This window comes from Ochotona curzoniae, unplaced genomic scaffold (genome assembly GCF_017591425.1).
Source record: "Ochotona curzoniae isolate NIBS_2020 unplaced genomic scaffold, NIBS_Ocur_1.0 contig_4064, whole genome shotgun sequence".
Classification (NCBI taxonomy): Eukaryota; Metazoa; Chordata; class Mammalia; order Lagomorpha; family Ochotonidae; genus Ochotona; species Ochotona curzoniae.
In genome coordinates this window covers 5,900,602-5,924,082 of record NW_024466107.1, presented here as the reverse complement: position 1 = coordinate 5,924,082, position 23,481 = coordinate 5,900,602, and the positions used below count along the sequence as shown (strand labels likewise).

Genomic DNA, 23,481 nt, shown 5'->3' with positions numbered 1-23,481 from the left:
ATCAGTAAGAAGCTGGGTAGAAAGCAGAATACCAGAACTTGGACCATCCCACACTGATATGGGGATATGGGGTGTGGGTGTGCCAGGGGGTGACTTCACCACCACCATCATCAGCATTCTCTCATGTTTCTCCTTTGCTTGCTTCACCACCTCTTGCCCTTTTCATTATTTATCTGTTCATTCTTTGTTGAAGAATATTTTAGTAGTACCTGCTCACAGAGGACCTGTGACATTGAGAAATGTGTTTACAAATACATTGCTGGTGGCAAACAGAAATCCTAGAAGTACCTCTAAGGGCCGTCCTCAGCCCATGGGCGGGCTTTTTGTTGTTGTTATAATGTTCAAATTTAGCTCTTTTACATATTCGTTTGACTGTATCTGAAGATTGGGTTGTTTATCTCATAGACTGGGTGCGAGGCAGGGGTGGGGCTGGCCTGTTGCAGCAAGGCTACACTGACTTGCTGTGTCATGGTCCCCTCCTCCCATGTGGGTGAGATTGGAGAATATGCAACTGATGGTCCCTTAGGTGCCCACATGAGCTTCATGTGGCGCTCAGCTCCCAAGTTCAGACTGCGAGGCCAGAAAACCATGATTCTAGAATGTTAGAACACAGAGATCATTGGACACCATTTTCTCATTTTATCTTGTAGAACGTACTGGTTTGTGTTTTGTAGAGACAATAATAGAAGCATAGAGAACACAAAAATGGGCCATAATCTTTTCCTCAATAAATCTCTCTTGACTCTAAGGGGTAGGTTGAAGTGATGCATTCACACTGCATGGGAGAAGTCACAGAAATGTAAAAGCCATTCTTCTGGAACCTCTGCCCCCAGTGGCCCTTCATAGACAAGGGTATGGGAATGACAGCATGTGCCATACCCAACCTTACCCTTTTGTTTTTGATGACATTTCTAAGATATGTCAAAAACATATAAGCTCCTTTTTCTAATGGCCACACCATACATCTGAGACATCTTAGCAGCATTTGCTTCCATGACCCTTAACTTAGAGTCCTAAGATGTGGGCTGACCATAAGATTCACATGCAGGACTGACCACTCCCTGCAAGCTGACTGTCTCCGCTCAGCCTCTCTCAAGTTCCCTCTTGTAGACAAACAGGCTGCCACTCACAAGCCGCCTGTCTCATAGTTTCTTTACCTATTTCTGCTCTTTCTCGGCCCTCCTCTGTTGGACTTACCATCTTCTGATTGTCGTTTGCCTCCTGGAAGTCCTGTGTGACCACAGGGTGGTCAGCTTACCTCCATCTTTGCTATATGAGAAGCTCCAGCATGGCCATCCCTCTGACAGCCACACCTGTGACCCCAAGTGCCCAGCTCAGTGCCCAGAGTTGACAGAAACGCAGTAAATACTTGGCTAACATGGTCACTAGGGTATATTCTGTGACTTTGGACAGATAAATATATTCAACATGGTCAGTGTGTATAGAGGCAGAAACCACTTTCAGTGGCTACTTTCTGACACTGGTTAAAAAGAGCAAGGAAGACTTTGTTCAAGATTTGCAACAAGAGAGGAACTGAACTCAACTTCCCAAGTACCAGAGGGACAAACTAGGGGATTAAAGGCCATGGGCAAAGAAGAGAATGGAACAGAATTACCAAGAAGAGCCTGAGCAGATGTCAGGAGTGGACAGAGGAGCCCAGGGGACATGGGGGGTCAGGCCTTCGTAAAGTGGCTTATCAGGATTCTTGGCTTGACCTTGGGCTCAGTTGACCAAGACTTGGTGGGGAAGAGGGGACAATAACTCAGTGGACCCTGACTGCTCAGAGAAAAGGTTCTCTTCACCATTGGGCAGAGGAGCCGTGTGATAATGACCGTGCCCTGTGGTGTCTGGCATCACATCCTGATAAAGATAGAAATGGCCCCAGAAAACAGGAGATGACATTTGCAGGAGTTGCCAGCGGGCAAGACTGCAGTGTGTCTCCAGGATGAGCCTGCATTGTTTTAAACAGGAATGATGAGTGGCTGCCCCTCCCACCTCCTAGGGGAATCCTGCAGGCTGTTCCAGGAAAGACCTGTGTTGAGTACTTGTGAGGGCCTTCGCAGTGGGCACTGGTACTTTCCCCTGAGATACTCTCTCACATGTTCTTTACTCACGGGGCTAACCTGGCCTGCCTGAGTGCTGTGACTTCGGTCAGGGACACACCTGACCTCAGGGGCCAGTGGTGGCTATTGGGTCAGCCAGGGTGATGGCACTGTCTTCCTGGGCAGGTGGCTTCTGGGTTCTACCATTGCTCCAGAGGAGTTATTAATAGTACCTCTTTCCATTGCTGGGAAAGCCCAGCTTAGTTAATGTACTATATGACCATTCTGCCTGGCTTACCACAGTGTGACCCTGGGCCTGGCACCTAGAGCCACTTGGCACATGATGACTGTGGTGGTGAAGGGACAGTGCTTGAAGTCAGAAGTATAATTATGTCACATGACACGGGCTTCACCCACTTTCCCAATGGGAATGGACCAAAATGGAGGGGACGTAAAAGGCCAGAGCTTGACTAGGTTGGTGTGGCCAGGATAGCTGGAGAGGCATCTGTGAAGGATCACCAATGCAAGTCCATTGTATGCTCTTAGAACTCATAGCAGGTGATGACATGAACTTATTTTTAGCTTTTGGAGCCATGTCTGTATTTGGATTTTAGAGTGGCCGCTTGAAGGGCTGATGAGATAGGAATCCTCTTCCCACTTTAAAAATCATAGGGTGCTTGTGAAAAAATGCCACAATCCTGACCCACAAGTTCTCATCTCAGATCTGTGAAAGCCTTTCATATGGCAAGTGGGCAGAGGTGGGCAGGGTCCTTTTCTGGTCTAAGGACCATTGCCTTAGAAGAGGTGAACTCTTAGGAGCTGATGCCTATTCTTTGGCTGCCTAATTCTTGCCAGCGAGCAAGACTGCAGTGTGTCTCCAGGATGAGCCTGCATTGTTTTAAAACAGGAATGATGAGTGGCTGCCCCTCCCGCCTCCTAGGGGAATCCTGCAGGCTGTTCCAAGAAAGACCTGCTGGGGAAAGGCCGTCTCGGACTAGAGCTGGGGATGCAGCAGTATGAGCGGCACCAGGCATTTGCTGCCCAGTCCAGTGAGGGGACAGACTCCATCCACCTAGGCAGCGTTCCCAACACAGCATCACTGCCGGTAACCACAGGGAGCAGAACCAGGGGCCCACCCAAACTTGCAGCTGAAGACCAGCTTCAGAGTAGAAATCAGAGCTGGGAGCTGATGGGTGAGGTGAGATCAGGAGTGTAGCTGCGTGCCATGCAGTGAGCACAGCTGACACAAAGGCCTTATGCGGCAGAGGATAGGTTTTGGTGGGCCTTGAGAAAAATGCGGTGGAATACATGAGATGTGGGCTCTTGGCATGGGTGTACCACAAGACCTGGGCCCTGAGTTCTGGGAGTCGGTGGGCCCCACCATGCAGCTGTCTGCAGGCCATTTGAGCACCTCCCCTGATAACTCAAACAAGCTGAGCCTACAGACAGGGGTGCTGGGCCGTCTGTGTGCTTTGTCTAGGGAGGTGCTGGGGAGTAGGTGTACGGTGGGTAGTATAGCCCCAGGCTGCACAGGGACAGGGTCCTGGGGTGCCCTTGTATAAAATGTTGACTGTTTGGGGTCTGCCACACTCACACCTGTATCTCTCTCCCAGATCCTGACCGGCCTGTACATCGGCAACTTCAAAGGTGAGTTCCCGATCTCTCTAAATTATTGTAAAGTTCACTTAGTGTGCAATGTACCACCTTAGCCTTTTATCAGCATACACACTGACCAGTTGTGTGGAGTAAAACACCTTGTTGTGCAGCCGTGAAATGCCAGCTCCCTTTTCTGTGTGGTCCTGGTCCTAGCATCCCACCCTTCCACCGTTCGTCTCTGTGGATTTTATTGCTGTCAGTCCTTCCCCGTTGTAGCGTGAGTCAGAATTTCCTTCTTTCTCAAGTCCATCGTGTAGATCAGGCAATCTGCTCTTGAAGAGAACAGCCTCAGGTCTCTCACACGTGATGGACACTCGAGGTCGGAACTCAGACCCTTGTGGATGCACTGACACTCAGTGCTGTGCCCTGACCCCTCCGCCAGCAGCTGACTGCGGGATGCCAGGATGTGTAAACTCCGCCTCCTTTTTGGTCTACCTCTGACCTCCTCATGTGTGTCCAGGATGTTACTGTTACGAGATGGTGGACAGCGGTCGCATGGAATCAGCAGACTGGCATCTCTTAGCACTTGAGTTTGCTGCTTACTAATGATTCATCTTCAGGAATCTGTAGACTTTTACATCTTCTAGGAAACATGATTGGCTGTCTCATTTCCGGCAGGTTATTCTCACTTTTGATTTGGCTACTTTCTTGCCCCACATCCCTGCTGATTGTTCAGTGTGTGTCCATTGGCCACAGCTCTGGATGTTGTAGATTTTACTCATCTATGGACAAAACCTGTGGTGGTCACCAGGCTGGTGGTGGTTTCCAGAGGCAGAGCCAACTCTTCTTGCTGAGCTCTGAGTTTGTCTAAGTGAAAAGGATGGATCCTCGGGTAAGGTGCACTTACCCAATGGTAAGGAAGGAGCCAGGAAACTTACAAGTCTACAGGCTTGTTGGATCGGACACACACAGCCAGATCTGCTACCAGGGGGCCTAACACAGCCCCTCTCACCCAACAAGTCAGAACACAGCCTTGCCCAGGAATATGAACACATGCACGCCTCTTGTCTGGCTGTTGCTAAAATTGCTGAGTTCAGGTGCAAATCAAGGAATTCAAGGAATATGTCACAATGGAAATGAATCAAATGAAAGCTGATGTATCAGAAATGAAGAAAACAGTGGAGCAGATGAAAAGTACAGTGGAGAGTCTCCAAAACAGAATGAAGGAGCCAGAGGAAGAATCTCAAAATTCGAAGCTATTTCCTGTCACCAGGGGGAAACAAACAAAAAGCTGAAACCAGAGCTGGATCAGGCAATAAAAGAGTGTTCAAGAGTTGAAAGGCACTATTAAAAGGCCAAATGTTAGAGTTATGGGAGTCCCAGAAGATGCAGAAAGAGAAGCTGGGTTTACAAATGTCTTTAATGAAATAATAAGAAAAATTTCCCTGATCTAGAGAAAGAATTGGGAAACAACATCCAAGAGGGGCAAGGAACTCCAAACAGGGCTGACCAAAAGCGATCTTCACCACGACATATGATCATCAAGTTCTCTTCAATCAAACACAAGGAAAAGATCCTTCAATGTGCATGCGAAAAAAAGGCAAAAGTGAGGAACATCCCAGTGAAATAACAGAAGACTAAATCAATTGACAACCCATTGCTAAAATGACAGGACCAAATTACTGCCCATACATATTAACCCAGAATTTCCAAAAATTAAATTTGGGCAAAGCAAAAAACATTTTTTAATGCAGTGGACTTCCAAAAGTCAAATTCAGGCACAAAGCATATTAGCCCTAAATGTAAATGGCTTAAATGCATCAATCAAACATAGATTAGTAGACTGGATTGAAAAAGGATAAGACCCACCTGTTTATTGCCTATAGAAGACACATCTCAGTAACCAAGATCAGCAGAAACCATATCTCATGAATTTTGATTTTTTTTTGTTTCATATCTCCAAAACTCTTTCTTGTTCAATCCTTCAGTGACTCCTAGATCATATAGTAGCATCATTTTCAAGAAGGTTCATGATTTTCTTTTTTAATTCTTCAGTGACACATTAGTCATTTAGTAACATATTATTTATCTTTATGTTTTTTTTAATTTCTTTTTTTCTTCCTGTTTTTGATTTTGTATTGTAGCTTTTCATTTAAGGGGATGTATAGTAACTGTGTAATAGAGACTATCATATCCAGATGTGAGGATTCAATGTAGTATGCAGCTCTACTTCCAGACAAAGAAGGACTCCCAATGAAACTGTCAACTATGTGTTGACAATAGAGAGACAATGTTGTCTCTGCCATTGTCCATACCTGCAGTGATAAACATATGACTGTTTATGAAGAACTATACTCTAATAATAATATAGGGGAATTCAGTTGGGGAAAGGACTTAGAGAGGAAGTAGTAGAAATCCCAGGGCCTAAGGAACAATATCATAAAATGATAATAACTTGAAAAAAGGAAAGCAAATAAATATTAGCTGAGAATTTAAAAAAATAGAATTACAGTGAAAGTTTTGCATATTAAAAGTTCTAGCAAATACTGACCAAATTCAGTACTTCTGCCAACAGCATCTGAGAGTTGTAGCTTTACCCACAGAAAGTTGCCTCCTCTTTTTTAGGAGGACATACACACCAGGTATTAAGGAAATATTTAAAGCCCTTCTTAGACTCTTAAATACTCAGTGACATAGAGATAGGGTTTCTTCCACCAGGATGTTCTCAGCAGTCTTGTGTTTAGATAGCTGGTCTTCATAGTTGCTTTCAGTCATTCTGCTATCGGAGTGTGGTTTTATTTGAGTCACTGGTTAGTCTCCTGCGCGTTCATAAATGATCAGGCATGAGGCTTGCCCTAAAATAAAGGAGAGGCAGTTAGCTGGAGGGAGAGGAAGTGATGTGACCTTACACTGCTATGAATGAACACGTCCACTCTCTGAGTGTGTCAGGACATGCCACACACCCAGAGGGCAATATAGACAAGTGTGCACATCCTCAGGTGGTGAGTCTCAAAGTAGGCTTAGGACACGTCTACGGATTGCAGGCCCGGCTGCCTTGGAATCCCAGGGCTGTCATGCGCCCATCACATGCCCGCACTCAGATGAGTTATAGAAGTTGGTGTGCGGGTGGCGGGGGCTGAGCCAGACGATGTGGTGACAGTGCTGGGGGCCCGAATCATTAGAAGCACGTCTGTGGGAGGCAGATGTCCACTCCCTCACCCAGCCTTCGCACCTGGGGAATGGGAATACATCCTAGCCGTGGGGCTTCCATGGGTGCGTCAGAAACAAGGCAGGACACCTAATGTGATCCCTCCTGGTCACCTGTGCTTTAGCAGGATGTTTCATTTGGTCGCACAACTTTCTCTTTTAAGTCGTGAACTAAATAAACCTCGTGTTGCACAGCACAGTATAGAAATGTGTAAGCAAAGGAAACACTTGCTGCCCTCCCCTGGCCTGTTCCCCTCACTTTGTTACTCTGCATTCCTTCCTTCCCTTCTTTCCTCTTGACCCTCCTTCCTTCCTGGGTCACTTAGGCAACTTCCTCATTTACTTCCTTAGTTAACTTTGTAATGAATCAGTTTTCCACTTCAAGAAAAGCCACAAGCTCACTCAGTTTTCAGATTCCGATCTTTGACGTTTGGATGCAAGCGTGCAGCAGAAGCCCCGGTGCCCAGCAGCTGACTACGCAGTTGCACATACTTCCGTGAGGAAGGCAGGAAGTGGACATGAGAACAGCAGCTCCCGCTTGGGCCAGAAGATGGGGTTCGCTGCTTCCTTAGAATATAGGCCAAGAAAAAGATGTGTCAGCTGACAGAGGGAGCTCTCCTTGGCTGAAACTGTTCTGGAAAAGCAGGAGGAATCCCGGACACTGTACCCTTGCAGAGGGTGCAGCCAGAGATGACGTTCACAATCTTGGAATCGGCTTCCGGGTCTGCCAGGCAGCCAAGCATTGTGTTCCGGGCCAGGAGTCCCCAGCTGAGGCCATATAAGGGTCGGAAGTAGTCTGCTGTTCACTTGGGAGGACTGGGCGCTGGGTGAGGAGGCATCAGGTGGAGGAGACGGGAGGGCAAGGGCCATTTGGGCATTTTAAAGAAGACTAAGATGAAGCCTGAATGATGGCCTCGGTAGGGGTGATGACAACGAGGAGCGCACACTGAACCATGCCGAGTGTTAATGTGTTAACAATCCTTGATCCCAACCTTGGGTGGTATGATGCTGATGACCACACATTCACTGGTGTCAGTTACTGCTCAAGCAATGTTTTGCATCCCTTGGTCTGAATGGTAACCATTCAGGGTGGGAACGCACACCATTGTTCCCACTTTGTAGGTAAGAAGAGTGAGATGCAGAAAAATTTTCCCAAGGTTGGCACCAGTGAGCGTCATGTCAGCCACATTATCAGTGCCCACAACCTGGGTTGAACCTGCTAACGCATGACTCTTAGGAATCATTAGAAGGCACGATCATTTCTAGCTCTAGATGTCAGGAAGTTATTTCCTCACTGGGACACAGAGGCTGCAATCTCTTGCCCAGTTGTCAGCATGCTCTCCACCTGGGAGGCCAAGGTCATTAGGGAAGTAACTGAGAACAGGCACGGGCTGCAGAGTGGAGGAAGTTGAGAGACTCCATTTACACAGAGACACCCCGTTGTCTCTTCCCCATCTTGCCTAGCCATGCCACAAGTGCCTAAATCTGTGTATCAGCTGCTTTGAGAGGCACTGCCAAGCATTCTTCCCCACAAAGCAGCCATTTTGGTGTAAAGTGTCAGTGCTTGTTATTGAAAGAGATTTCAGAAAGTTGGTGGAGAGGCCAACATTGTGATATGGTGAGTAAAGCTCCTGCCTATAGCACAGGCATTCCATATGGCGTCAGTTCATGACTTCACTGCTGCACTTCCAGTCTAGCTCTCTGCTAAAGAGCCTTGGGGAAAGTCACAGATGATGACCCAAATACGCGGACCCCTGGCACCCATATGGGAGACCCTGATGGAGTCCCAGGCTCCTGACTTCAGGCTGAGCCAGCCTTGGCCACCTGACCATTTTGGCCATTTGAGGGAGTGAACCAGCAAATGGAAGATTTTCTCTTTTGCTCTCTTCTCTTTCTTTCTCTGTTTCTCCCCTTACTCCATCCCTGTATCTCTACTTTCAAATAAATTAATAAATCATTTTTATTAAGCCTGAGGGAAAGCTTGCCTATCTTTCCTCAATTCCATTTTTTCCCATGCCTTTTTGTAACTGTCTTGTATTTTTGTTCGTTTCATTCACTGGCAGTTTGGCTCTGTGGCGCCATGTCTGCCCAGGAAAGCAGTGGACAAGCCAGGGGACAGGGAAATGGGCAGGCTGTTGTATCTAGGGCTGCTCCATGTGAAGAGGACTTTGCTTCTTGTGAAGGCCTGGCAGGGCCTCACGGGCAGGTGGCAGGAGGGGATCTGACTCTCCAGAAGGGGTGACTGGATGGGGAGGAAGAGAAGGCAGTGCCTGTCAGCACTGAGGGATTGAGCGTTCATTTTATCTGCTAGTACATTTACACTGGTGAGCCCAATTTTTATTTCCTAATTGAAAAAGTAACAATAGCTCATCAGTTTAAAAAAATACAAAGTAGAACTACCTTACAGAGCTAGAGACTTCCTGCAACTCCCTCAATCCTGTGAAAACCGTGGCTGAGAGGTCAGGACCTGGAGGCTGTGCCTGAGCTGAGCAGATGAGCAAGCCCATGGCTCTCAGGCCATCTGTGTTCACAGGCCCTTGCTGCAACGCCCCTGCTGCAGCAAGCTCTCCACAGCGAGGGGTCACTGGAAGTCAGTAAGAGTGAAAGGCTGGGCACTGTCCCAGCACTGTGGATTCAGCGCTTTCTGAGAGGAGGGAATCCCCAAGGGTTACAGAAGGCACCAGGAGAAGGCCCAGCTAAGCAGGAGCAAGGGAGCCACAGCCCAGGGTGCCTTCCCTTTTCTTTGCAGACCAGCAGGCACTTGGTCTGTTGTGGAACTGAATCATCTTCACAAATTCATGGCTTTATTCCCAAGCAAGTCACTTTTTTTCCCCCTAAAGGTTTGCTTATATAAAGAGGCAGAAGGAGAGAGGGATATTACAAAAGCATATTGATAGGGCAAAGAAAACATGCAGAAGTTAGCTTGTGGTGCTGGTTGTACAGTTCTGAATAGGTTAAAAAAAAACCACAGCGTGTTCTAAAAGATGTGTTGATGGTGTGTGACATCTCGGTAGGTCTGTTGTTTAAAAAAAAGGATATAGTCATCCTTTGATATGTGTAGAGAGGTGGTTCTAAGTACTCCCAAGAATATAAAAAACCTGTCTGTTCTATGAAATGGTACAGTAATTGGATAGAACCTGGATACATCATGCTTGTGTGCTTTAAACCACCACTAGATGACTGTCACCAACACAGTATAAAATGCCATTTGTGGTTGGTATACTGTTGTTTAGGGAATGGTGACAAGGAACAGGAAATCTGCAACACATTTGTAGGTGTGTGCTTTATCTCTTCTGACTGTTTTGACCTACACACAAGTGTTGAATCCATTGGTGTAGACTCATTGAAATAGGAAGGACCGACCTTGAACCAGACACTAGTTGTTGAGATTCACATGCACAGTAGACCTGAGTCTGGGACATTCTGTGGGGAATACAATATGCACCCGCTGTATCGGATTGCTGTACTGTCGCAAATCTCTTCCAGCTCACGTCAGCCTCTGTGAGCTCTGGAAGCTGCATCTGCGTCTCCGACTTATATCACTCCCTGTCTAAAATACACATGCTGCTGGTGTTTGGGAAATTGGGTTTGCTGTATACATGTAGGCTGACTGGCCATGGGTTTCCTGAATGGTTCTACCTATGGGATGACTGGGTTTTTTTAAAATTTGTTTTATTTGTATTGTAAAGGCAGCTTTTAGAGAGAAAGAGATGGAGAGAAAGATCTTCCATCTGCTTGTTTGCTCCCCAAATGGCTGCAACAGCCAAAGCTGAGCTGGTCCGAAGCTGGGAGCCAGGAACCTCTTCCCAGTCTCCCATGTGGCTGCAGGGTCCCAAGGGTTTGGGCCTTCTTCCACTGTTTACCCAAGCCACAAGCAGGGAGCTGTATGGGAAGTGAAGCAGCCAGTACATGAACCAGTGCCCATAATGGATCCCAGTGCTCGCAAGACAGAGGATTAGCCAATTGAGCCATCACGCTAGGCCCTGGGATGTCCAAAATTATTTACACATTGGACCTGCATTTCCTCTCTGCTTCACATCACATCCTGAGCATTGCCCCATGTCGGAAATATTCTACAGAAACATGCTGCTGAAGCATTTTCCTTCATTCTATTTTACCCTGTTGATGCAACCCAGCGACATTAGGACAAGGCCCAGGCAAAGTGTCCTCCTGATTTTGTGCAGAACCCCAGCTTGGTACATTAGCAGAGTGTTCCAATACAGGGACTCACAGGCTTTGGTCTTCTTTCTCTGGGTAGAAGTGTTGGAAGGAATATAATTCTGATATGTCTTTGGATTCAAATGCCAGTAATGTAATAAACAACTGTAGAGTGTGGACAACTCTGAAATTTCCAGAAAATGTTCCATTTGTACTTCTGCTGTCCAGTGACTGTAAGTATTATAAACCACAGTTCTGTTTGAATCCAGACCCGCCCTTGCTTTTGCTGCAAGGAAACAGAAGTAGCTCATAGGTTGCTGTGTATTCTGTAGTAATGAGGTCTTGTGTATTCAGTCGCAACTTGGGCTGCTAGTCATTTAAAGGTAACTGAGTTTTAAAAATAAATGTGTATTGCTGTGAAGCTTCTGTTGAAGACTGATCTTACCCATGAAAACTATATACATTTTCATCTTTTGGAGAGCAGCCATCATGGTTAAGATGTGTATTCATGTAAGGACACTAAAGGTTTTCCATAAATGTGTCAGAGCAAAAGAGGTGTCAGTTAGCAGTAAACGCATGCCACGGATGTGAAAGTCATAGCCCCGCATTCTCCTCTCCCTGGATTGTTCTGAGGGTGGTCCATTACAAAGTGTCAAGAAAGAAATGTGCCAGCTGTGGTGCGTTTTGTGTTTTTTTCTGAATTGGCCTGGAGTCCAGGAGTAATGAAATCAGAGAATATTGAAGCCCTCATCCGCTTTGTTCCATGCCAGATGCCAGAGATGCAGAACAACTAAGCAAGAACAAAGTGACACACATCCTGTCTGTCCATGACAGCGCCAGGCCCCTGCTGGAGGTAAGAGAAGGCTGTCACGGGGGCGTATGTCTGGAGTGGGCATTGCATCGCTCACAGGCGCGGGCGTGTGTTCTGTGTGCCCCGCCGTGGCCGCCGCCCTGTGTTTTGTGCTTAAGCTGTGTTTACGTGCCTTCTGCTGGCACTCCCACCGCTCTGCTGGTTTAGCTTTCTTAGCTTAATGCCGAAGAATAGGCTGATATGGCATTTCCCTCTGCCATTTAGGGGTGTTGAAAACCCACGGTCATTTTCAGCGTCACCTCCAATTTCAGAGTGCAGAGGAAAGCAAGTTGCTTATTTCCTGATTTTTTTTTCCTACCCTTATTTAAGCTTAGATACCAATGATTTGCATGTGAGAGTCAAAGATAATGAAGGGTGAATTGTTTCTGGAGCCTTTGGGAACTCTCAGTGCAGAAGCTGTCGCTGTATTTTGGGTTTGGGGGTAAACAGGGTGTATCCACCTGCACACTAATTCCAAAAAAAAAATCTTCAGTTTGACCCTGTGGGACGGTTTTAGCTGTCGGCCAGGAGCAAGAGCTATTTCTGTTTATTAGTCTTGTCAAAGCCCAAGTTACCCTCTCTTTAGAAAATACTGTGCATTGGTTGTGATCTGTGTATGTTTTTCTATTTTAGGGTGGGGTGCTGGGGAGGGAGGGGTGGCTTGTTCTTAAAGATGTTATTCTGGTTCAAGCTGTCTTCATCAAAATTCATATGACTCAAGAGAAGGTAGTATAGTGGGCTTCTATTTTTATTTCCTGGAGCCCAGTGGAGAGCTGTCAGATTGTAGTTAGCATGTAGCAGGTGGACCCTAATGAGGACACAGAGGAATGAGTGAGTGTTTGCTTTCATTGTGACTGCACCACAGCCTCATGGGTGCCGAAGCAACCTCAATTCATTGCAGCAGGCCGGTGAGCTTCTGCTGTTTGAGCTCATGTTTTCTCATAAGGTATTAGGATCTGTGTTGTAACATGATTGTGCCAGAAACTATACCAAAACATTTGTTTGCTTTGTTTTCAAGTGCCACAATTCCTTTGAGAGTAGCTAGTCTCTATATATGTAATATATATATATATATTAATCTATCCATGATAGTTTTGCATTTAAAATATAGCCAAGCTATAACCAGCTTAAACTGCACCCTGGTCATGATCGACTTCCTCTTAAATCACAAGATGAGGCTTGAGGTTTCCTTTATTTTAATAAATTACATACAGGTTCTGTCCCCACCTCGCTCTCTAGGCCCTCCTTGCTTGATACCATACAGTGTTTGATAGAACATAATGTCAGGTGTAACCGTGGCCCTGGAATGTGTTCACATTGTAATTCCTGCCCAGACACAAGATCTTCACGTGTTAGAAGTGAAGGAGCCCCACTGCTCACCTGTCCTGACTCTCCATTCTGCACGTGGAAAACCATAGCTAAGCAGGTGTGCGAGGGTGACCTAGGCGTGAAGAGACTGTTGTGTATATAAAACCTGACTGTTGTCCCACCAGTAACGCAGTAACATTGCTGGTGTGTGTCGTCTATAAAGGGTAAACTCTGCTGAAAAGTAAAGAAGGCAGGGCTCAGCTTAAGTCCTCACCTTGGACACTCCAGGATCCCCTTGAGGTGCCAGTTTGTGTTCTGGCAGCCTGGTTTCCCATCCAGCTCCCTGCCTGTGGCCTGGGAAAGCAGTTGAGGATGGTCCAAGGCCTTGAGATCCTGCACCTGCTTGGAAGACCCAAAAGAGGCTCCTGGCCCCTGGCCCCTGGCCCCTGGCTTTGGATCAGCTAAGCTCCAGCCATTGCGGCCACTTGGGAAGTGAATCAGCCTCTCTGTCTTCCTCTCTGTCTCTCTCTCCTCCTCTTTGTATATATCTGACTTTGCAATAAAAATAAATAAATCTTTAAAAAAAAAAAGTAAAGAGGATGGAAGAAAGCAAGAGGGGAAGACAGAAAAGTCTGACTCCTTCTTTTTTCTTTTTGCAAGGACAGCTTTACATTGGGGATACCCTGTTGTAGTCTTTGGGTGCCTGAGCTTGCTAGCAAGTGCTCTCCTGCTTTATTTAGACCAGGAAGTAGTATAACATAGTTTAGCCTTTCCCCTTTTATTACTTTATTTATTTATTAAATTGATTTCTTTATTTGGAAGGCAAAGTTAGAGAGAAAGAGGCAGAGAAAATCTTCCATCCACTGGTTCATTGCTCAAATGTGTAAAGTTGTGCCAGTCTGAAGCCAGGTGCCAGAAGCTTCTTTCACATCTCCCTCGTGGGTGTGCTTGGGCCATTTCCTGCTGTTTTCTTAGGCACGCTAGCAGGAAGCTGAATAGAAAGTGGAGCACCCGAGACTCAAAACCATGGCCATGTGGGATGCCAGTACCGCAGGCCTTACCAGCTACACCACCATTTATTTTTAATCTCATGGGTAATTTGTTAATATGTTCTTACAAAATCCATGACTCCAGCGATAGCCTCCCTGCACAAGTAGGGAGACTGAAGCAGCAGAGCCACTGAACTCACACACCCATGTTAATTAAGGTACTGGGGGTCTTAGAAGTTACTTTTTTTTTTTTTTTTTTTGCTTAACTACATGAGGTACAAAGGCAGCTTCCTTGACCACAGCCAGCCCAAGGCGGGTCTGGGGCATTATTTGGAGGTGGAGTGAGAAAGGGTTGGAGAGGAGACAGATGGGGTGCCTTGATTTGCCAAGATCTCAAAGCCAGGTGCGTTTATCAGATGACCAGGATTGATGCCAGGTGCCCCAGGCTGGGGCTGGGCATCAAGGTGGGAGACGGACGCTGTATGCGACGGCAGGGTTGTAGTCCTGTCGTGTCCTCGTACAGCTCTCTGAGTCCTACTGCTGTGTAAGCTAGGCGCTGGGCACCACGCTGCAGATGCACACATCTGGGTGGTTTCCAGTAAGCATCTCCATGGGTTTTTAAGCACCTGGGTACCTCACATCCATCATCAAGGGCATCTGGATCCTGAGGACTGAGAGGTAAGTAAGATGGGACAGAGACCACTGGCCAGAGTTTGTAAAGGAAGATTCTCAAGAAACAAGCTGGGATGTGATGCTTTAGTGGGGCGGGGGTGGGAGGAGCAAAACACTGAGGTCGGGGTTTAGCACTCATTGGGCCTCCCAAGGGCTGGGGAGGCCTCTACACTTAGGAAGCTCTCCCTCGGAGCAGGGAGCAGCTTGTGTGTGCATGTTTCTGTGTACAGCGTTGCTGGGACCCTGAGGAGCTGTTCGCCCACCCCAGCCCACAGGCCATGGGGAGCCCCATGAGGAGGTCCATGGGAAGGGCATGCTGCCACATGGACCTGGGTGAGCCTCCCAAATGGGTCTCAGTTGGAAGGCTGGTGTTACAGCTGCTGAGACTCCTTGGGGCGGTAGGCAGTCAGACAACCCAGAACCTGGGCCTGCCACCAGCCAAGGCCGCCTTGGTACAGACTGCCACATCTTGGTCCCCTCCTCCTAGTTTGGTCCTGAGGATCTGGTAGGGATTGGGTGGAAGTTCCCTTCACTTGGGTGCCTGTTCTTCCCTCTGTGAATGGAGTGAGCTGGGTGCTGATGCTGATTCTATGTCACTGCCAAGAGCACCAGTCCGGAGAAGGTCTGCCAAACGTCACATCTGAGTCATGGTGCATTCCCTGACCTCACTTAGGGAGGAATTAGACCTGCCTTGAGTCTCACACTCCATCGTGTGAGTAACTTGGTGGTAGAAGGGAGCTGTGTGCGCAGTGCCTGCTCCTGGAATGTGGCCCAAGACTCCAGTCACAGTTGCATCTTCCAAAAAAAAGATTCTCAGAAATGCTGCAGAAACTGCAAGACCTTCACACACACAAGAGTGATAGGTGAAATTCACAAGGGCTCTGAATCCCCCTCTGTCTTCATCTGGTGTAGAAACCTCAGCTACCAGGGGAGAGCATCTGGTCCGGCTCCATGGGTATTGAACAAAAGTCCTAAAATTGAGAGAAGGGAAGTGAGGGGAAACCAGAGATATTTCCAACATGCCGCATGGCCTGGGTCCTTTCCTGGCATGGCCAGTGTTTCTTCTAATAGCGGTATCAGCTGTCTCCTCACACCATCCCCCAGCACAGAGCCATATTCATTTTAGACTTTCTTGGTGAGAGTTTGGCTCTGCCACAAATGCGCCCCTCACTTGTCCTATTGCTTTAATGATCCATTCTCCCCTTAAGCTCCTACTGTATGCCAGGCCCTGAGAACTATCGCAGCAGAGCCCTTCGTGTATAAACAAGATAAGTACTGTGGTAGCTCTGTAAATATCCACAGGCTTTACAGTCCAGTGAGGGAAGAGCTGTGCCTTGAATGCGGCAATGAACCAAATGGGGTCCTTCTATGCAGTAGCTCCTTTTCCCACTGTGTAAAGCTGGGGTGCATTTGCACTGGGAACTTGGATGGGATATTGGGAATTGTTGGGAGTCATGAGAATGTGGCTCATGACCCTCTGGCCAGCAGGGCAAAAGCAAGCCAGGCCTTTTTCTGCGGTGCCCTGCACCCTTGGTCTTGGACATTCTGCAAGGACACCAGGCCCAGCAAGGTAGAGGGTGTCATCCCGGCTCCTGTGTCGCGTAACCAGGCCAGGGCACGCTGCTCACATCATGGGCCAGTGAGTGGCAGAACTAGGGCTGCAGGCTGAAGTTTTCCTGCCAGCCTGTGGTCCTGGGCGCTGCATTTTGATCTCTGACCTTTAGTGGGGCAACCCATTGTCACATTTTTATCACTATAGAAAGTACAGCCAGACTTACAAATACACTGGCTGAGGTTGGGCTGTCTCCATGCTCAGGCCTGGATTGGAGGAGTGTTCGCATTTCTTCCAAAGTGGCTGTGAGCCAGTGTCTTCGATGCTTACTGATTTCTCCTCCAGGTTTCCGGGTGTGGAGGATGAAAACTCCTACCTCAAAGAGGTGATTTTTCAAATCAGAAACCCGAAATTATTCGTTGATGCTGTGGAAGTAATACTGAGCAATGAAAGGTTTTTCTCTTCCTCCGAGAAAAGAAACAGAGCCCCATCTCTCTAATGTAAAAATTTCAGGGTTTTGTTTCATTTTTCATTCTGTATCTTCAACCCAGAGCACCTGCAGGAAGCAAAACTATTTTTCACTATTCGCGAAAAATGCCTTGAAAGCTTCGCGGGCCTTCACTAGATGGGTGACATGAGGATTTTAAATGATACAAGGCGTGTGATTAAATGGAAAAAGAATTTATACATAATAGATGCCAAACACGGGGTGGTATGCAAATCAACTAGGATTTATGAACTAGAGTTCTGCTTTGATTTTTTTAAAAGTGTGGCTTTTATGTTTTGAACCATTTAGGTTTTCGTTTTGTTTTTTTTTTTTTTTTTTTAAGAACAGGGTGTTTTCATAGGCAGAGATTTTTTTTTCCTAGTGATTTTGTCTGTTTCTTTTGAGGCACAGGTTGTTTGTGCCTAGAACTGAATTTTGTGAGTTACATTTGCATGGGGTCACCTGTCACTGGTTCTGTCTTTTGTTGTCACCTGTGCCAGTCAAGGCTCAGTGTATAGGGAGACCCTTGCCAAGATGGGGTGCTGGTTCGCTTGGTTGACCACCCTTTTGCACAGCATCTCAGCCTAGAGACCAAGGGTCTCCTACGAAGGAGCTCCTGGTCCAGACTCAGGATATTAAGGGGCATTTACATAAATCTAAGAAGTTAAACATACTTCTCTTCCCTTCTTCCCCCTGCCTCAAAGCCCACCTCAGCTTCCTTCCTCTGGTGCCCACCTGCCTCAAGTGCCTCTTCCCCTCTCCTGTGCTGCCTATGCAGTGACAGCTCTCGGACGGTAGCCGTGGCTCCGGCATCTCTCTGATGCCCTGGGTTTTCCTGGTCTGGCTCAGCAGCTGGCAATAGGCTGGTGCCATGTTGGGGCTTCTCATCCTGGATTTGGCACACAGGCGCTCTGTCCTGGTGTCCGCCTCTGCTCCCTGTCCTCTGGCTCACCATTCTCTCTTACTTCGTTATCATAACAGACTCCTCTGCGAAGCTTGCAGGCTTTCCGCATCACCTCTGAAGGGTCTTTCAGCTCCCATGGCTTGATGCACGAGGAGAAATAGGCATGTAAAATGGAAATGGTTCAAAATGCCGTCGTCAGGACCCCATGCCCAAGTTCAGGAAACAGGGTAGGTAGAGAGGTTGTGTCCGAGTCCATGGAGCTCACGGTGCAGGCTTGAGAGGCCGAGACTGCCCAAGGCCCAGGGTCTTGTGTTCTGGTTCACAAAGGCTGAACTGGTGGCCTGGCATCCTCCTCTGGTGCCACTCGGGCATGCCTGTGGAATGTCCCCTCAGCTCTGCCTTCTCACCTGGTGAGCACGTCTGTCCTCAGCTCTTCCAAGACCAGCAAGTCACAGAAGCACCAAAAAGGATACACCACAAAAGCCACATGCCACCCCTCCCCCTGAAACACACACACGTAAAACATGTTCAGGGCAGCCCTGCTTGTCAGGGGGAGGAACTGGAGCCAGTCGGTCTGTTGAGCCGGGAAGAGCGGTTGGTTCCCATCCAGGCACAGGAAGAAGGCAGCAGCAGTAGCAGTTTACAAAGACCGGAAAGATCTCTCTGTGCACAGAGGACACAGTTCCTCAGGGGAAGAAGCAAGGTGCAGAATCAGATGCATGGTGCTATCTCATTTAGGCATGATTTCAACTCAATGATGTATTTCTATATGCATGTATACAGGGTCCTTCAAAAAGTCCATGGAAAATGGAATTCAAGGGTAAGTTTATTTGATGCAAAAATATATATATTTTTTTCTTAACTTCCTGCACATGGGGATCTTTAAAAAAAAAAAAAGGTTACTGGAAATGTACCCTGTGTAAAAACCGTGGGTTTAAAAACAAATTTTTTCACAACAATATACTAACCTAGCTCTTAATTCTGTTTCCATAAACTTTGTGAGACACACTTGAATAGGCACATAAAAAAAAAATGTACAGATAAGGGTCCAAATGGACCATATCAGAGAGACAATGAAGCATGGAAGAAGTAGACAGAAGGGCAGGGAAGATACATCCCATTGTCTAGTCTGTTTTCATTCCTTGTATGTATTCATGAAAATGAGAGTGTCTCTAAAGCATCTCTTTGAGTGAAGAGAGAGAGAAAGGAGGATGGACCAGGCTGCTGGCTCCTGTGGAGGCGATGGGGCAACTGTTCTGTGCCAACCTGAGACATACTGTACCCTTGGCCTCCACGGCCAACAGGCACAAAACAAGTGTGTTACCCACATCACTTCCAGTATCCTCAGTCGTTGAAAGGAGAGCACTTGCCCCTGACAAGATTTCATTTGTCAACAGTAGCATACCCCACTTTTCCGGTGATTAATTGGTCCAGAGAACAAGTTTGTATTCCTTCTTTAGAAGGACCCCCCCCAGACTCCCGAGGCGATAGACCTGGACCTGCTGGATGGGAGTCCCTAGTTTGGAGTGGATGTGGTTTCCAGGAATTTCTCTTGGCATGGTGAAGAACCACACTGCCAAGCTGCTGATCAGGTCCAGGCCCTTGGGAAACAAAATGCTGTGTCACCTGGAATGGTTTTTCAGCTTGACAGCTGTTTCCAGAAAACCTCTCTAGGAAAATCTCTGTTGTGTGTCCCAAGAACCAGCAGTACCTTCTCCACTGAGGGCTTCTAAGCAGCTTTCATATGGCGAGGCAAATTTGCTTGACACCAACCCCAGACTTAAATAGTTATGACTCAAATAGAAATGAGATGGTAAGGTATCGAAAACTGTCTAGTAATTGCTCTTTCTCGAATCAGGCAGTCTTAAGTTCCTGGTGTATGGGCAGTCAGGTGCACAACAGGGTGGCTCCATTGGCCCATTGGACCTCCTGCCGCAGGCCTGCTTGCGGATGGAGCCCTGGAATGAGAAATTCCAGCAGGAAGATCAACAGGAGGAGCTCGAGTGATCAGAGTGTTCTGCTTACTTCTCTTGGCCTGACATTCCGGTTCCTCCACATGCCTGCTCGTCCCTGTCAGCGTTCAGTAACTGCACACTTCTACAGAGCGCTCTCCCCATTGCTCCTTCAAGTCAACTCTTGGTCCCTTGAGCATTTTGCACTTCACTGCTCCCTCATGGTCTCTCATCTTTGCACTCCTGCGCAGGATCAACTCCTAAAAACACGTGTGCTGACTGCTGTGTTCTTGGAGCTGAGGTTTTGTGTGGTTTGAATCCATCCTGGTCCTGCCTGAGGAATAGGCCAGTGGCAGGATGCCCACATAGGACTCCACAGTAAGGTGTGCATTCCTACACTGCCGCCAGCATACCTGCACACTCACAGCCAGAGGCTGAAGGATGTGAGGAAGACACTGTCGGGAGAAGGAAATGAGATGACCTCATGGGACTTGCAGGATATTTGACTCAGCGTGACAGGAGGAAGAGGCAGCAGGTGTCGCCAGGAGGAAATGATCCCTGTCCTAGGGAGGCACACCTGGCTGTATAGTGGAGCAGGTGTTCCTTGCAGTGGGGCGAGAGCAGTGCGTGTTCAGTTCTCCTTTTGGCTGGATGGCAAGCTGTTGCTAGGTAGCGACGGTGAGGAGACACAGAAGTGAGATTCTGAATAGAGACTGCAGTGTTCATGAAGGCATGGAGTGTGGAAAAGCACAGGGCATGCTACAGCAAGGTGTGCCATTCACATTGGCACAGCACAGCATGCGTACAGGGTGGCCAGGCCAGAAAAGCAGGCTCTGAGCTATTGGGAAAGGGCTTGGTGGAAATGAGGTGTGTGGTTGTGTGGGCATTGTCCCATAGAAGATGCGTGTTCCTCGCATAGGGGTACATTCAGATTTCCAGAATATTGACGTTGGCAGTAGTGAGGGTTTGGTGTAATCCTAAGGAATTGTGGTGGGTTTTGAATTGGGATCGCGGGGGGAATAGCTTTTCCAAGATGTCTGGTGTGATCAGAACCTTCCACAGTGTGGCACAAGAAGGCTGAAACTGAAAGCATTGTGGGAAGGGATAATAATGTTATCAGATGAGCTGGAATTGAAAGCCAACAAAACAAAACACAGGTAGGATAGAGAGTGAAACTGTGTGCAGAAAGCGACACTCCATCAGGAAACCGTGGACTGGCAGGGACCTCATCACAGCTTCAAAATAGACAGGAAGTCATCCCTCAAAGAGGATGAACAGGAATTGTCTGCTGATTATAGGTAGATGGCGGGGAAGGGGAGGTGGTGGTGGAGATCCCTGAAGTTACAGTTCGGTGGGCTGAAAGGACAAATAACTGTGCCAGTAATGGGCTGGGGCAGAGCTGGCATGGGAGAAAGTGCCTGGCTCAGTTCTCAGCAAGATGCTGATGAGATAGTTACAGGCAGAGGGGGAGGAGGCTGAGGCCTCAAGGCCCAAGCATGAGCATCTTCAGCAGCTGTATGCAGCCATACCGCCACGGTTTAATGAGACTGGACAAGGAGATGCTGTGACGTCACGGGGAGGAGACAGCAGTGGCGCCATCCCGCCCTGACGCTTGATTTGGGGTACATCAAGCCCGGAATCTTCCCCAGAATGCACGCTGATGTTGGGGGGATGGGCACGTTGTGAATCCTGCCCACCTCGTGTTAGGCTCAGCAGTCCCCAGGGTTCTCTCCAGGGGCGCCACCAAGCACTTGGTCCCCATAAGGAGTTTGTGTCATGTATCGCAGTCGGGCATCAACCCAACAATGCCCTCATGCTTATGAACTGTTTTAGGTACTGAGAGGGTGGGTGAAGCATAAAGCCAATCTGACAAGATTTAATACGGGAGGTGCAGATTTAGTTAAGAGGTTGAAAAAAAGGGAAGAGGCAAACAGTCCAGGAGAGCATTCATGGAGGATGTGTGTGCTTCCGGTTCTGGGTGAGGAAAACAGACTGCAGCTGGCCGAGTAGTAGGGGGCCACCAGCGTGGTACTGGTGGGGCTGGTACTGGTGTTGCTGGCAGTGCTGGTAGTGGGAGGATGGCATGGCCAAGGGATTCTCCACGAGGAGCTCCCTGGCTGGAAGGACCTGCCAGCTTGCCATCATCAGTCTGAGTAGGAAGTGAGAGGTGATCAGCAGAGTTAAAGGGCTCCAGGAGCATCTCTGCGGTGTTGTTCGTGAGAAAAAGGATGATGCAGCATGGCTTACACGAGATTGGTTTAAGCAAATGGGCTATTTTCAGGTATTCAATTCCGTGCCGGGCAGGCAGCGCAGGTGGAGTCGTGCCTGCCCACACCTGCAAGGGAAGTGATCCAGCCTTATTTTATAATTCTGAGAGTGAAGCAACAGTGCCCAGCTAGTTTCATCAGCTTTCTGGAAGGCAGTTGGACCAGTGGTTTCTGGGCCTGATGGTAAAGTGCCCTAACCCTGCGCCGCCGGAGCCTGGCTCTCTGGGATGGCTCATGGGTGTGTCGGGGTGCAGGATGCTGTCTAACCTGACATTTGAATTGAGAAGTTAGTTCTCTCAGTTGTCACCACAGTGAGGGTACATCTCAAGTGTCAGCTTTCATCAGCTGAGCAGGAACATAGTCAGCTCCCCCCTGCCCTCTTGCCTCAGTGGGAAAGCAAAGTGCCCCATGAAAGTCAGACTGAGGCCAGCTCGGGTAGCTCACAGCTCCAGGGCACCTGGAAAGGTAGGTGAGTTTACACCCGAGGCTTTTATTTCCCCCAGCTGCAAGGAGCTCATCCAGAAGACCTGTAGCTGGACCTAGGAGAGGCCATGAGGAATGCTGCCAGCAGCTGTCCACCTGTGTGTCTGCCCTCTCAGAATGGCCACAGGAAGACAGGCATCTCTGCCCCTCTGTCATTGTGGGGTGAGCTGAGCCTGCATCCCTAAGGGAGACTCCTGGTCTTGGAAACCCAGCAGGGCTCTGAGAGCTATTCTGGCCTTGAGAGAGTCAAGTCCGGCCAGAGTTGAGTCAGGTGCAACCCAAATTGACCCACTTTATGGAATCCTTTGTCTCAGGATGCCAGTGCCACAGCACCCAGACAGAGGGCAGTTCTGCTATGGCCTTAAGTAAACTGTGCTATTGAATAGCCCGATCCTGTGCCCTAAGCGGGGGGAGGGGAAGCAATCACAAAGCTGACAAAGTTGGAATGGCTTTTTCATGGTCTCTGTAAACTGTTTTCTGCCCTTCTTGGGTAAAAAATTTAGCAAATGCTGAGGGGCTTCCGCAAGCCATTGCAAGGTCCAGCTGTCCCCAGATGGGACCCTCTCTGGCCTCCTTGTTGGCCATTCCTGGCTCCCCTCCCTTGCACTTCACCCACATGGGCTCTGACCAAGGTGGCCTGGGGCTTCCTTCTGCACGGGGCAGGCGTGCAAGAGGATGCAGCTGTGGAGATAAAAATAGCTCTGCAGATCACTGCAGCAGGCAGGCGGGCAGGCGGGCAGGGGCGGGGCAGCGGGACAGTGCTCCCCCCAACACCAGCCACTGGACGAGGAGTCTGCCCTCCTGTCCACACCTGACCTGCATGAGCACTCCAGGTAGAGCCTGGCACAGCCCCAGCAAGCCGCATTTACCCCCAAGTGGTACATGATGGCTCTGCTCCTCCTGGAACAAGGGAGCTGCCATCCTCCGCTGCGCTTCCCTCCATCCTCTGTGGCATAGGTTCTAGCCTCCACCACATCCACTCTTTGCCTGGAGGAGTCTCAGTTCTGCCCAGGA

General features: G+C 48.3%; 1 protein-coding gene across 2 annotated transcripts in view; it reads left to right on the top strand.

Moving 5' to 3' along the window:
- DUSP22 (dual specificity phosphatase 22) overlaps positions 1-23,481 on the top strand; it is a 59,495-nt gene that overhangs the window by 7,321 nt on the left and 28,693 nt on the right. For both annotated transcript variants that reach the window (XM_040984112.1, XM_040984113.1), the window contains exons 2-3: positions 3,656-3,689; positions 11,774-11,856. In XM_040984112.1, coding sequence (XP_040840046.1) covers positions 3,656-3,689; positions 11,774-11,856 — 117 coding nt within the window. The remainder of the gene's footprint in view (positions 1-3,655; positions 3,690-11,773; positions 11,857-23,481) is intronic.